Source organism: Cetorhinus maximus, chromosome 1, assembly GCF_964194155.1.
Source record: "Cetorhinus maximus chromosome 1, sCetMax3.hap1.1, whole genome shotgun sequence".
Taxonomy (NCBI): Eukaryota; Metazoa; Chordata; class Chondrichthyes; order Lamniformes; family Cetorhinidae; genus Cetorhinus; species Cetorhinus maximus.
The window spans coordinates 112,162,629-112,178,623 of NC_135879.1; the positions used below are offsets into that span (position 1 = coordinate 112,162,629).

General features: G+C 44.9%; 1 protein-coding gene across 7 annotated transcripts in view; it reads left to right on the forward strand.

Annotated features, from left to right (window-relative positions):
* The first annotated feature begins 14,368 nt into the window (after nt 1-14,368).
* The window catches only part of LOC144682832 (PACRG-like protein), an 81,908-nt gene continuing 80,281 nt past the window's right edge, over nt 14,369-15,995 (forward strand). For 2 of the 7 annotated variants that reach the window (XM_078545606.1, XM_078545650.1), the window contains exon 1: nt 14,484-14,563. Coding sequence is in view for 2 of the 7 variants with exons in the window: in XM_078545679.1 (XP_078401805.1) it covers nt 14,531-14,563 (33 nt within the window). In the remaining 5 variants the exon portion in view is untranslated. Of the gene's footprint in view, nt 14,564-15,995 lie in introns of all 7 variants that reach the window. The other 5 variants (XM_078545640.1, XM_078545658.1, XM_078545679.1 and 2 more) reach the window with 5 other exon arrangements.

The window sequence follows — 15,995 nt, forward strand, 5'->3', positions numbered from 1 at the left end:
ACGGCATCCAGCAGTCGCTCGAGGGACCCATCGCTGAAGCAGGGGGCTGGGGCTGTAGTCTTTTTGCCTTTGCTGGCCATGTCTCCCAGACAGCGGTGGTGAGCTGATGGTAATGAGCGTTTTGCTGGCTGCTGCCTTTTAAATATGGCGGCCGGCATGATGCAACAGCGGGATGATGGCGAGCGGGCGAATGAGAACCTGCCCGTAATGGAAACAGCATGTTTCCGGGGAATGCATAAATAATGAGGCAGTCTTAAGAAGGTATGGCGTGGAAACCCGCCATTTTCATTGGTGGGTAGGACTCCATTTTACCCATCCGTTTCCACACTCAGTGCAATTCTGGGAAAATTCCGCCCATTCTTCCCATAAAAGTTCCCACGTAGTCGATGTGTACTCTTACCCATGGCCTTCTTGGCCACTCCTAAGGCTATAACGGGGCTTCTTTTATGGCTTTCACTTTTTCTTCAACTGGTTGTAGGTCTTGTGAATCTACCTTGTTGTTATGGCAGATGCAGTTGGCAAAGCTGAGTCATTTAAAAATTCCAGAGGGAAACTTTAAACAACTGCCATAACCAAAATATTAATTATTATGTTTGATATGCGACTCTAAATTCAGGAATCAGGCCACCAGTTCGAGGTTTTACATTAAACTAAATTAAACATTTCATTAATTTACACAGTTTAAAATATATATGTACATGACTACAAACTACTACTATCATAACTTTTAACAAATTCTCAAACTAATCTCCATTAAGACAACAGCAACCTATAGACTTATCCAAACACCAGGCAAAGCATTTTCACCTTACAAATTCAAAATGAGGTTCTTTTCACTTTGGTTCATGTGGAGCCATTTGGAGGCTTACAGCTGCCTTTTGATCTCACATTGACTCTGTTCTGCACACCCGAAAACTGTTGATGTTATACCTACCAGCCCCATTGAATGTTAATTCTCATTGTATCAACAACCTCTGAACTAAACCTCTCTAACAATAAAACCCCTTTCAGAGCACCAATTTTATTAGTAATATAAACATATTGCTTGGTAGCTGTGAGAAAGGCAACAAGTTTTCACCTTTCACCCCATTTCTTGAATGCTCTATTCAAAAACTGCAAATGCACGCTATCTCTCTTCCATATCAAAACTAGTGCAAATCAAAGCACCCAGGCTAGCTGATTTTAATCTAATTAAGGCACGCCCACGGACTAAACCTCTATTTTAAAAGAAAAATCTTTTCCAATAATACTATATACATTAATAGTTTCATGACACTTGTGACCTAGGTAAGTTACCTCTTTCACCTGGAATGTGCACTTTTCCTTTTTCAATCTCACTCCCACCTGCAAAGAATGTTTCAGAACTTCTTTCAAGTTCATCAAATGTTCTTTTTCAGTGAGTCCAGTCATAAGAATGTCATCCAAATAAACTACAACATGGGCCAATCCCTGTAAGAAACTTTCCATGGTTCTTTGGAATATGACGCAAGCTGAAGATACACCAAAAGGTAAATGGGTGTATTGATACAATCCCTTATGTGTATTTATGGCGACAAACTTCCAGGATGCCTTCTCTAATTCCAATTGTTGGTAGGCATGACTCAAATCTAACTTCGTTTAAGCCATTCTACCTACTAGTTTAGTGTAAAATCTTCAATTTTAGGTGTGGGGTGTCTATCCAATTTTGCCACTTGATTGACTGTTAATTTATAGTCCCCTCATATTCAAATGCTTCGGTCAAGTTTGAGAACAGGTACAATTGGAGCTGCCCACACTGAAGATTGTGCTGGTTGTATCACTCCCAGTTTTTCTAATCTGTCCAGTTTGGCATCTACTTTTTCCCCCATTGCATAAGATATTGGTCTTACCTTCATGAAATCTTGGTGTTGCCTCTGGATCTACATGAATTTTTGTTTGTGGCCCCTCAATTTTTCCAAGTACTCTCTTGAAAACTGAGGCATATTTTTGTAGTAGCCCTGAAAGTCCATTAGTTCTCAGTCGGAAGATTTCCGTCCATTCCAGTTTAATTTCTTTCAGTCAGTTTTGTCTGAGGAGACTAGGTCACTCACCCGCTACTACCATCAAGGTTAATCTCACTGTTTGAGCTCTGTAATGTACTGTGACTTTACATAAGCCCTTGACTTGTATGCCTTAGACCATAAGATGTAGGAGCAGAAGTAAGCCATTCAACCCATCGAGTCTGCTCTGCCATTCAGTGAGATCATGGCTGATCTGCTAATGCTCAACTATACTTTCCTGCCTTTTCCCCATAAACTTTGATTCTCTTACTGAATAAAAATCTGTGTATCTCAGCCTTGAATATACTTAATGACCCAGTCTCTATAGCCCTCTGTGGTAAAGAATTCCACAGATTCACTACCCTCTGAGAAAATAAATTCTTCCTCACCTCTGAATTAAATGGGTGACCCCTTACTCTGAGATTATGCCCTCTGGTCCGAGACTCTCCCACAAGGGGAAACAACTTCTCAGCATCTACCCTGTCAAGCCCCTTAAGAACCTTATATGTACCAATAAGGTCTCCTCTCATTCTTCTAAACTCCAATGAGGACAGGCCCAACCTACTCAACCTCTCCTCATAAGAATATCCCACCATACCCGGGGTCAACCTAGTGAACCTTCTCTGGACTGCCTCCAATGCCAGTACATCTTTCCTTAGATAAGGGGACCAAAACCGTTCATAGTATCCTAGCTGTGGTCTAATTAGTGCCTTGTATAGTTTTAGCAAGACTCACCTATTTATATACTCCATTCCCTTTGAAATAAAGGCCAACATTCCATTTGCCTTTTTTATTACCTGCTGAACTTGTATGTTAGCTTTTTGGGATTCATGCACGAGGACCCCCAAATCCTTCTGTGCTTCAGCTTTCTTCAGTCTATCTCCATTTAAGTAATATTCAGCTCCTCTATTCTTCCTGCCAAGGTGCATAACCTCACGTTTTCCCACATTATATTCCATCTGCCAAGTTTTTGCCCACTCGTTTAACCTGTCTATATCCCTCTGTAGAGTCTTTGTGTCATCCTCACCACTTGCCTCCCCACCTATTTTTGTGTCATCCACAAACTTGGCAATAGTACATTCACTTCCCTCATCCAAGTCATTAATGTATATTGTAAATAATTGTGGCCCCAGCACTGATCCCTGTGGCACTCCACTAGTTACATGTTGCCATCCTGAAAATGCCCCCAATATCCCAACTCTCTGTCTTCTATTAGTTAGCCAATCCTCTATCCATACTAATATACTACCACCAACACCATTGGCTCTTATCTTATTAAGTAGCCTTAAGTGCGGTACCTTATCAAGTTGGGAATCCAAATATATTACAACTACTGGTTCCCCTTTATCTATCCTGCTTGTTCCCTCCTCAAAGAATTCTAATAAATTTGTCAGGCGTGATTTCCCTTTCATGAAGCCACGCTGACTCTGCTTAATTATTTTATGCATTTCTAAATGCTCTGCTATTACATCCTTTATAATAGACTCTAACATTTTCCCAATAACAAATATTAAGCTCACTGTCCTATAGTTACTTGTTTTTTGTCTCCCTCCCTTTTTGAATAATGGTGTTACATTGGCAGTTTTCCAATCCTCTGGCACTTATCCAGAACCTAAAGATTCTTGGAAGATTACTACCAGTGCATCCACTATCTCTGCAGATATTTCCTTTAATATCCAAGGATGCAACCCATCAGGTCCAGGGGACATATTGGCCTTTAGCCCCATTAGTTTCCCTAGTACTTTTTCTCTAGTGATAGTTATTGTCTTTATTTCCTCCCCCACCCCTGCCAACCTTTTGCCCTGTGATTATTTAGTATTTTTGGTATGCTGTTCGTGTCTTCTACCATGAAGACTGATGCAAAGTATTTATTCAACTCCTCTGCCATTTCCTGGTTCCCCATTATTATTTCCCCAGCCTCATTCTCTAAGGGGCTTATATTGATTTTGGCCTTTCTATTCCTTTTTATATATTTAAAGAAGCTCTTACTGTCCATTTCTATATTGCTTTATAGTTTACCCTCAAAGTTTATTTTCTCCCTCTTTATTTTTTTGGTCATCTTCTGTTGGTTTTTAAAACTTTACCAATCCTTTGGCTTACCACTAATCTTTGCCACATTGTATGTTTTTTCTTTCAATTTGATACTACCCTTCCTACAATCCTTCTTCCTCGCTGGGATATATCTTTGTTGTGAGTCATGAACTATTTTATTAAACGTCTACCATTATTCATCAACCATCTTTTCTGCTAAACTCCTTTCCCAGTCCACTCCAGCCAACTCTGCCCTCATTCCTTTATGATTACCCTTATTTAAGTTTAATACAGTTGTTTCCAACCCAAGTTTCTCACTTTCAAACTGAATGCTAAATTCCACCATGTTATGGTCACTGTTTCCTAGCATATCTTTTACTCTGAGGTCATTTATTAAACCTGCCTCATTATACATTACCAGATCCAAAATAGTCTGAGCCATGGTCTTCTCCCGTGTAAGTTCTTAATTTGTCATCAGTTTCTCCTAAATTCAGCTTATGTTCTCCATGGTTCAGGTATTTAAAAGTATGCTCCGTATGATCACTGTAGTGGCTGTACCAGTATTCACCTCCATTCTGATAGGCTTCTCATTCACTGTCATGTCTATATAGATAGGCTCTGTTCTTCCTACCTTTAAATTATATAACAAATAGGTATCAGGATCTATTACTTCAGGCTTTTCAACGCTGTTTATCTCATTGGGTTTTTGCTTTTGTCCGCTAGTCTGCCTGATTCTATCTTTCCAATGTCTCATGAGGTGTCCATATCGATGGCAGAAGAAACATTCGATCTTTTTAAACTGTGATTCATTACAAGGTGGTTTGCTTCCATCTCTGTTACTATTGTGCCATGTTTTTTCTGCTAAGTTATCACTTTTATTTGTCTGCTAGTTATGGTTGCTTTCCGCTTCTGAGTAAAGCTCTGCACTTGCACACTCTTTTTAGTTGAGGCTCCCTGCCCAACATGGAGGATGGCGCCATTTTGTGCTCCTCGTATGGCTTCTGAGTCTCACACTGTACCTTCCATTGCCAGAGGGATTTCCAATGCCTTCTGAAAATCTAAATTTGTTCAGCCAGTAATCTCTTCTGAATCACATTTTTGTTTATACCGCACACCAAACAATCTCTAAGCACATCATTGATAGATGTACCAAACTGGCAATATTCAGTTAATTGCATCAGACTTGCCACATAAGAAACAACTATCTCCCTGCAGTTCTAATTCTTGGACTGGTAATGATTCTTTACGAGGTTCACTAAGTTATCAAAACCTTTAGAGTCTGGGGCACTGGGCACCAACAAATTTCAAATTAGTCCATATGTCTTACTTGCACACATGGACGGAAGGATCGTGCGCCTCTTCTCCTCCCCCAAAATGTTGTTCGCCTGGAAGGAGAACGCAACACGTTCAACATAGTGAGACCAGTTGTCCAAGATTGGATCGAAAGGCTCCACTCTTCCAAATTGCGGCATGCTCTGAGGGGATTACTTCGACGAGCAAGAAGGAAATTTTCTTTTACTCCCAACTACTGTGCGAGGTACGGCCTGATTTCATTTCTTCTGATTTCCTTCATTCTTCCTTGCTTTTTACCTTGGTTTTCTGTAGCTTTTCGTGCTTTTACTCTCATCACCAGTTTGTTGGATCCATTGCCCTTTGATTTGTTGGGGCTAAAGGATCCGGATTGCACGCTTGTTTTGGGGTGACCGAGTTGGTACAGAGATAGGGAACACCTGGAGATCATTGTTAGAATAAACACATGCTGTTTATTTACAAACTAAATTCAGCAGCACACTTGTGTGCTCACAACTCAAAATTCTGTCTTCACTCTTCAGTGTATAACTCAAGACTCTCCCACAGTGGTAACCCGTGCTACTCTGCTATTCGGTAGTAAGATCATGTTATCTTACGTCACAACACTTGTCTTAAAGATACATTACAAATCAGATTACTACACTACTTCTTCTCCTCAAGGAGTCAGCCAGGGGCCGTTGGGCACCCATAGGAAGGAGATCAGCAGGTGTACACCCGCACCATCACCCCACCCCCCCACCCCCCCACCCCCCCCAGGGCCAACCATCCAGGTGACTCCGTGAGTGGTCCGGTCCATCCATATTCTTTCTTCCTGTGACCTTAGCAGCTCCATCTCCACAAGCCAAGAAGAGTGCTACTGTCATGCAGCTGGACCCCAAAAGCAGGCCGGGGCCTTCCAGGGTCTCCGCTCTCCAGAAAGGGTGTAGCAATCAGCCTCCAACTCCGCTGTGGATGTCCAGGGACCACCAAGGTGTAGCGGCAGGGTTAGGAAAATTAAGAAGATGTAGTTGCACAGCCTGGGCACGGGTGTTAATCACCTGTACTTAATGTTCACTATTGTAAATACACTCCCAAGAATGTCTCCCTGCCTATGACTCCTTATTCTGATGAGCAGTGTTCGTGTCACTAAGATGTGAAACCTTTCTGCACAAGATTAAGGCAGGTTTCTCACTCCAGGGCCTCTTCCCTGTGCTTTGTGCAGCCTTCAGACCAAAGTGATGGTTCGGCCTCATACTCCCTGGACATATTAGTGATGCCTGCACCTCGACGGTGCCTGACATTGCTGCCAGAATGTCATGGGCAGGTGTCACAGAGATCCATCATTCTCTGTGTGCTTCAGCACAGTTGATGTGGGGCTAACTCCCATCTCTTCAGCATCTGTGACCAGTGATGCTGTGCTCCTTAATGGATCAGGTGCTAGAGGCTGAAAAAGGATCAGGTGCTTTTAAAGTTTCATGGCTGCATCTCCATGATATGACCTAATCATAGAGTGCAAATGAGTTGCCCTCAATCAGACAGAAGTCAGACATTCACAGAGGCTATGTGAAGATCTATGGAGTGTCCTCACTGCATGTCCTCATCATCCTCCTGCAATCGAGTGACGATTAGGGCCTCCACTGCGTCTCCATGACAGGGGAATTCTCACAGTAGATTTTCACGCTGCCATTAGCCAGACTGGAGTCAAATGTTAATAGATGCAATGTGAGGATCCATGGTTTCTCCTCACTGCATGTCGTCATCATCTAGCAGCTATGAGGGCCACCCATGCACACCTGCCTCGTCTGGCCAGAGAGAGGGCCTCATCCCATCATCATCACCTTCGAGGACCAGTCAGCACCCTCCTCATCAGATGAGACCACCAACTCCTGCATCTCCTCCTCAGCCAGCACCTCTCCCTGTTGCAGCGCCAGGTTGTAAAGGGGCCTCAGGCAATGACAATGCCGACATTGTCGGGCTCCACCAAACGGGTCCAGGGACCGGAACCTCATTTTCAGCATCCCAATGGTTTGCTCCACCAAGTTGCGAGTTGCAGCATGAGCCTCATTATACAGTCGCTCTGCTGCAGTCTGAGGCCGCCACACGGGTGCCATCAGCCACGTCCTCTGTGGGTAGCCCTTGTGCCCAAGGAGCCATCCCTGCAGCCTCTGTGGACCCTGGAAGACGTCAGTGATCTGTGATCGACTGAGAATGTAGGAGTCATGGACACTCCCTGGAAACCATGCGCACAACTGCAGGATGCATTTGTAGTCGTCACACATCAGCTGCACAGTATGCAAATAGAAACCCTTGTGTGGTTGACATAGTTGACCACTTGTTGCCACGGAAATGTGAGCACCACGTGGGTGTAGTTGATCGCACCCTGCACCTGTGGGAAACCTGAGATCTGGGCAAATCCAATCACTCTTGCATCCTGGCTCTCTTGGTCCCGGGCGAAATGCACAAAGTTATGTGCCCTCGGAAGATGGCATCCGTGACCTCATGGATGTGTGTGGAGGCTTGTGATATGCCACCTGTCGCCTGTGGAGCCCTGAAAGGAGCCACTGGCGTAAAAATTGAGCGTCGCGGGCACTTTCACAGCAACTGGTGCTAAATCTTGCAGTAGCTCGCAGGTGTGACTGACCAGTTCCCTAGACATGCGCAGTCTTTGGAGACACTGGTTCTCGGGCATCTGCAGGAATGAAAGGCGGCGTCTATAGACCCTGGGTCTAGCTAGGCGCCGACCAATGATGGATTGCTGTAGCCCTTCAGCGGCGTATGCGGGAGCCGCAGCTGCCCCTTCTTCCTAAGGGTGCTGCTCCTCTCTTTGCACAGCCAGGCACCTCCATTGCTCGCTTTGCCATTGTCTCCACCATCTGTATGCCACGAGGCATACAGCTAATTCACCAGGTTCCATGCTCCTGTTGTGCTCCTCCTGCAGGATGAAAGAGAGAGATGCGTGGCTTAGATTAGGTATACTAAGCTACTCTCTTGATAAGGCTGAAGGCCCCTTAACACAAGCCGGAGAGTGCTGGCCACCATTTGGATGGCCAGAGTTTAGTGCGCTTCATGGTTGCCCAAAACCTCAACCACCTCCCGCCTCTCCACCCGACTGATTGGTGGCAGCCTCGCCCATTGGACTGCAGTCTGTGCCCAAGGGATCAAAAGCACTGGAGCACTTGATGGCACTTTCATGCCTCTGTGTTGCTTGAGTGGGCAGAAAAGTTAGAGGCCACGCATATCAATGTGGCTGCATCTGAATTGTCTCAGCTGCTGAGGAGTGCTCACTTTATACAATGTTTCCCTAATGCATGGCCGCTTCCCTCCCCCACACCCTGCACATACTTGTGCACTACTTTCAACTGCAGGGCAGCCATTGCCCCCACCCCCAAGTCACCACAACCACAGGGCAGCCCTTGCCCCCACCCCCAAGTCAACACAACCACAGGGCAGCCCATACCCCCACCCCCAAGTTGCCTCAACCCCAGGGCAGCCCTTGCACCCACCCCCAAGTCAACTTAACCACAGGACAGCCCTTGCCCCTGCCACCCCCCAACATGCCTCAACCTTGAAGTCCAACAGGCGACCCGGGCAAGTGCTGCTCAATGTTACTGTGCCCTCACCTCCGAGTTCCCCTCAAAGTGCAGCCTGCCAAGTGCATGCCTTATATATGCTGTTGTGAAGCGGACGATCGCAAACTGGATTCACGATGTCGTGAAACCGATTTCTGGCCTTCTCACCATATTGTCTGCTCACGCCTGACACCAGCGCGCATGGAAAATTCCATCCAATGACTAACGGCTATATGATGATCTAAACCATCAATCCCTAAAGATGCCACAATTTTCTATGTGGGTGATTTCAATGCCAGAATTGGACATGACCACATCACATGGGCAGGCATCCTCAGTCAACATGGATTTGGAAAGGAAAACTCAAATGGATGTCTCCTACTTTTATTGTGTGCCAAGCATGACATTGTCTTAACCAATAACATGTTTAGCCTCAAAAGGAAAATACAAGACAACTTGGCAACACCCATGATCCAGGGACTAGCATTGCCTTGACTATGTGCTTGTCAGATAGAAGGAAAAGGCTGACGTGAAGATAACTCTTGCCATGTGAGGAGTTGACTGCTGGGGAGACCACCACTGATCCACAGCGAGCTGCATCTAGAGATCCAGCCAAAACATCATAAATCAAAGAGCCAGGCATGGCCAAAGCTAGATGTCAAACACCACAAGAACTCTACCTTAGACCTTGCTACACAACTTGACACCAGTCTGCAGTTTGACCTTTCTCCCCCAAGCGATGCAGAAGGTGAATGGAAATAGCTTTGTGATCAGATCGTGAAGACTTCAGTAGATGTCCTGAGAGAATGCAAGTGCAAGCACCAAAACTGGTTTGTTGAGAATCATGAAAACATCTCCGCTGTCCTGAAATAGAAAAAGTTTGCACATACAGGTCGTTTAGCAGCTCCACAGTCAACAGACAAGCATCAAGCCTATAAAAATATTAAACACCAGCTCGAGTGTGCTTTATGAGAAATGCAGAATGACTGGCGGAATGTAAAAGCTGATGAAGAGGCATGGTCCATTTTTTACAATGTGCTGAAGACTGTTTATGGCCCACCCACTACAAACTTTGCTCTTATCCTAACATAATGGAAATGAGCTAATCACTGATAAGGAAGCTATAATGGCAAGGTGCTGCGAGCACTTCGCCATGTTGCTCGATAGAAACTCCCACATCTCAACAGATTCTCTGCATCAAATTGAGCTTTTGCCTTTATCACCTCTTCCAAAAGCAATCAAATCAACCAAACCAAGCAAAAATGCTGGCCTAGATGGCATTCCAGCAGAGATTTGGAATTGTAGTAGTTCAGAGCTTATTAACAAACTTACAGCCATCTTCAAGTGTATCTGGGATCAGGAAAACGTTCCAGAGAACTTCAAGGAAGCCAACATAATCAGCATCCAGAAGTGGTAAGGATCCAAAAACATACGCGGCATCTACCGAGGAATAAGTCTTCTCACAATCGCAGGAAAGAGCTTTACAAGGGTTCTATTAAACCGTCAACTAGACAGCTTTGTAGATGTTGCCCTTCCGGAATCACAGTGTGGCTTTAGAGCTAACTGTGGGACAGTTGATTTGGTGTTTAGCAAGTCAACTACAAGAAAAGTGCAGAAAGCAACATCAGAACCTATATATGCTGTTCATAGACCGAATTAAAGATTTCGACAGTGCAACTCGACCTGGTCTGTTGCACTTGATCTCCAAGTTAGGGCATCCGAACAAGTCAATCAAAATCTTGCGCCTACTGCATGATGGCATGATTGAACGCGTTTGTGACTTTGGTGAAATGTCAGATATCTTTGCGATAATCAGTGGTGTGCCGTGGCTTCTGTCACAACAGCTGACACGAGGTCGGAGTGAGGACAATCCACAACCTACAACTAACTATGGGCATATTGACCTGTTTAAAGAGGACCTGTGTTTTTTGAAGATATACAAGAAAAGGCACTGTTCAAAAGATGGCTGATACTGTAAAGGGACCCTTTCTGTAAAATTCCTACATGATTGTATTAGCAGGCTTTCCTAGGATAGCATGGAACTTCGCACCTGCAAGGCTGGGGTGGGGGGTGGTGGGTGGTGGTGTCAAGGCCCACTTCAAGCAAAGACGTTTGAAAGGAAGGCATGAAAAATGCTGAAGGCAGGACTTTAATCCCCTGTGCTCAGTGAAGACAATGGAAACTGCCCTCCCAGCCAGCTACACTCCACTGGACACCCAAAAACCATCCCCTGTTGATTTATATCGCAGAATGTGTTGAAAAGTTTCTGAGTTGAAAGCAAAATGGACTTTAGATGCAAAACAGGCCTAATTTCCCTACTGTGAATACACAGAGAACTTAGTTTAAAACTGGCTCTGAAGGCCAGTGTTTGGCAGTGGCAGAGCAGAAGAAAAATGATGAAGAAGCAAGAAGGACAAGTCTCTCTGAGTCTCTCTATCTCTCTCTCTTGCTGAAAACAAGTGTGTTTAAGACAGAGAGAAGCAAGAAGAAACATCAGTCTTCTAGATTACAAAAGTAGGGAGGTCATGCTGGAGTTGTATAGAACCTTGGTGAGGCCACAGCTGGAGTGCTGTGTGCAGTTCTGGTTGCCACATTATAGGAAGGATGTGATTGCACTGGAGGGGGTGCAGAGGAGATTCACCAGGATGTTGCCTGGGATGAAACATTTAAGTTATGAAGAGAAGTTGGATAAACTTGGGTTGTTTTCGTTGGAACAGAGAAGACAGAGGGGCAACCTGATCGCGGTGTACAAGATTATGAGGGGCATGGACAGTGTGGGTAGGGAGCAGCTGTTCCCCTTAGTTGAAGGGTCCGTCATGAGGGAACACAAGTTCAAGGTGAGGGGCAGGAGGTTTAGGGGGGATGTGAGGAAAAACTTTTTTACCCAGAGGGTGGTGATGGTTTGGAATGCGCTGCCTGGGAGGGTAGTGGAGGCGGGCTGCCTCACATCCTCTAAAAAGTACCTGGATGAGCACTTGGCACATCATAACATTCAAGGCTATGGGGCAAGTGCTGATAAATGGGGTTAGTTAGGTATGTAGGTCAGGTGTTTCTCACGTGCCGGTGCAGACTCGATGGGCCGAAGGGCCTCTTCTGCACTGTGTGATTCTGTGACTGCCGGAGAAAAGCAGGATTTCCCTCTTGTTGGAGGCACATGTGTTTTAGCAGAGACAGACAGCAAGCAGAAAGAAACAGGACAGGCTCCTCGGTCACTCCTGCAAACACAAGCAGGTCATCTCTCCCTCTGGGGACAAGCCCCAACAAGTGTCTCCAATAGACTGTGAACTGCCAAAGTGGACACAAAAGTAAAAATGAAATCACCTAATGGCTGCAATGTACCACCATCTGCGCCTCACGGACAACTCTTCAATCTCTTCTTTGCTGAAATGCTTAAGGAATCCATCAGAAACATGCCTATAGGCATCAACATTAGGTTCCATTCAGAGAAGTTCTTCAATCTCTTCAGACTGCATTCCTCCAAGAAAGTCACAGAGGCACTATTCAAGAGAGCTTCTGTGTGCAGATGACTGTGCCCTAGCTGCCCACAACAAAGAAGACATCCAGATTCTGGCAAACAAATTCTTGAACACCGTCAAAAACTTTGATCTCCAAATCAATGATTCCAAGATTGAGGTTCTGTTTCAGTCAATGCCAGGCACAAAATATGAAGCACCAGATACAACTGTTGATAGCACGAGTCTCAAGGTTGTAGAAAAATTCTCATTCCTTGGCAATGTGCTCTCCAGAGATGCCACTAGTGATGAAAATAATCAGTGCACGCATCCAGAAAGCTGGTTCTGCCTATGGCTGACTCTGTGATCATGTCTGGAAGTAGCATGGCATTAAGCTGAAGACTAAAATCAAACTCTACCAGGCCATTGTCCTTACCACCCTGCTGTCTGGCACAGAATCCTGGGTTTGCTATAGGTGCTACAATAAACCTCTGGAAAGCTTCCACCAAAGACACCTGAGAATTCTATGGCAGGACAAAATCTCAAACAATGAGGTCCTTCATCTTGCTGGGCTCAACAGAATGGAGAGCACACTCCAGTAAATTCAGCTTGATGGGCAGGCTATGTCTACCATATGGATGACTACATGACTTCAGTATCCCCAAGGAGATCTTCTATGGAGAACAGTTTCAGGGCAAATGACATTATGGTGGTCAGTGCAAATAATAGAAAGGCAACGTAAAAAAAACCTTATAAACTTCTTCATTGAAGACCACCTTTCTTTGGAACACAATGCAGCCAACCAGCCCTATGTAGAGACAAGCCATGAAATTTCTGTCGAGGACCATCTGCATCAAACTCACAACATCCATCATGCCTAGAGGGAGGCCAGCAATGGCACAGCTAAAGTTCCCCCAAGCACCAACAACAACATGATCTCAGTGACAGAATTTTTATCATGCTTCAGTGGGCAGTGGAGAAAGATTTTAAATGATAGGGGAGTGGGATAGTTCTGTGGATGCCCATAATGATATCTCATCAGACCCTTCAGTCATGAGAGGACCTACAGAAGACGATGAAGTCACTTACAACCAGGACATACTCCAATAATGAAAAGTCTACCATCTCATTTGAAGTACATTGATATTTTACTTATTCCAGTTTTTTTTTCACTTTTCTCTTTACCCCTCCGAGGTACTTCTCTCGTATCATCATGCCTCTTTTCACTTCTCCCCTCTCAGGGACATGGCTCTCCCAAATCTCTGTTCCAACCCTCCAGCAATTGTCGACCTTGCTGCTGTCCCAGGCTTGACTCTCTCTCTTGGATAAGTCTACAGCTTCCCGGTGTTCCCATCCTCCAAAGGACTCCTCAAGGAACTCTTTGCTGCCTCCTTATGAGCAGCAACTCCAATTGCCTCATTTAGGATGATGCAGAGAGGTGACAGTGAAGGACAGAAAAGGAAGCAAATCCTGCACTCTGGATCCCACTTACTCATGGGATGTCCTGCCCCATGTGCCCAAAGAACTGCAGGTCAAGAATTGGCCTGTTCAGTCACATGAAGAGGGTTGTGCAACTTTGGAACTCTGTCTCAGAAGTGGGGGGTCACTGAATATTTTTAAAGCAGAGCTAGATAGATTGTTAGGCAAGGGAACCAAAGGTTATCAGGGTTAGATGGCAATGTGGAAATCAAAACACTTGAAGATCAGCCATGATCTTGTTGAATGGGGCAGCAGGCTTGAGAGGCCAAATGGTCTACACCTGATCCTAATTCTTATGTTCTTATAAAGCAGAAACCCGTAACCCTAAGCAGTGGTCATCCTCGAACTGAAGAACAGGACCTTCTGTATAGTACTTTGGAATATATTATAATGCTACCTTTAAGTTGTTGGTGGAGTCAAACTTTCAAAGAAGATATTTACAAAACACTCTTAAGCCCAGAGAAATTATATGCGGGTGTTTAAGTGAAGCCAAAAAGCTGCAAACACGAAGCCGCCAGAAACTCCCGGAGACGAACTGGCGATTTCCGACTTCGCGTTTCCGACAGAAACTGGCGGCTTCCGTAGAGAGAAAGGCTGCCTGGCAACGGCGGAGAGAGAGAAGGTAAAAATAGAGAGAGAAGGTAAGAGGGAGAAGGTAAATTAGAGCGAGAGAGAAGGTTAAATAGCGGTGATGTTGACAACGGTGGAGAGCGAGAGAGAGAAGGTAAGAGGCGAGACAGGGAAAATGGGAGGGGAGTGAGTGAGTGGGGAATGGAGAGAGTGTTTCAGTAACAGAAACAAGGTTCAGTAGAGGGAAGATTGAGAGAGAGGGATTTACAACAAAAGTTGTTGATTGAGAAATTTCGAATTGACTAATTTCTGTACAGGATCCTATTCTATCCCCCTTCACTCCTCCCTCTCCCATTTTGGTGTTTGGTTTTAACTGCTCCAGAACCCTTGCTCTGTGAAGTATGTCTCAATCATTGAAAAGATTGTCAAAGAAACTTGTCTTTTGACAATATTTTCATGTATTTAAAAACTAAGCTGTTAAATGTGGATTTTTGATTAAGTATGCTGCAGTTTCGCTGCTGGAGGGTATTTAGGACTTACTGTCTCCCACCCTGGTCTTTCCCCCTCCTTGTATGAATCCCATTCTTGCTTCATTAAGTCCAAGGGATGCAGACTCGAACACACTTGACCCACAAATGTTTCAGCCGTTAGTCGGCAGATCTGGCTGGATGCATCATGCCCTGCTCTCCTCTTCCAAAACTGCTCAGTATTCCAAGATCAACCTGAAATGCAATGGCAATCCAGCTTCTTTTCTCTACTACTGACTGTCTCCTTGAACTCACTTCCTCTGCCCAAACTGTGCACAGAGCACATGAGTTCCCTTGTCTTTAAGATTGAGACCACCTATTTAGCTCTCATCATTTACCCGCCAAGCCAGTTCCGCTCTGCTCCAACCCTGCAACTTTCTCTAGTTTCTCTTCTATCTTCCCTCATGCTCTCTCTGAGCTAAGTGTATGAGTCCCATCTTCTGTTTCTTTTTTATTGAACCAATTCCCACTGACCACCTAATTTCCTCTCCCCCTCTCTAGCTGATGATATATACTGTTCCCTTGCCTCAGATATTTCCTCCACTCTTTCAAATCTGCTGTTATCACTCCCTCAGATAACCCACCCTTGACCCTTTTTTCTTTGCCATTTACTGCCCTACCTCTAATCTCTCTTCGCGTTCCCGAATCCCTGCCCATTTTCCTGTGATTCCATATTTGAATTTCTACAATCAGGTTTTTGCCCCTGCCCAGCATAGAACTGAAATGACCCTAAAAGTCACAAATTACATCCAGTGTGACTGACTGTGGTGCACTACACTTCACCCTTCTCAACCTCTCTGCAACTTTGACATGATTGACTGCACCATCCTCCTCCAATGCCTCTTCTCTTTTGGCCAGCTGAGTAAGGCTCCCCTTATCATTTGCACCAAGTCCCGCTCACCTGTGACACCTGTGCTTATGATCTACATTGGCTCTTGGTCCACTAATACAACAATTTGATAATTCCCGCCCTCATGTTCAAATGTCTCTATGGCCTTGCCTTATTAACACTGTAACCTCCTTTAGCCCTCCATTCCTCCAACTCTGGACTATTGTGCA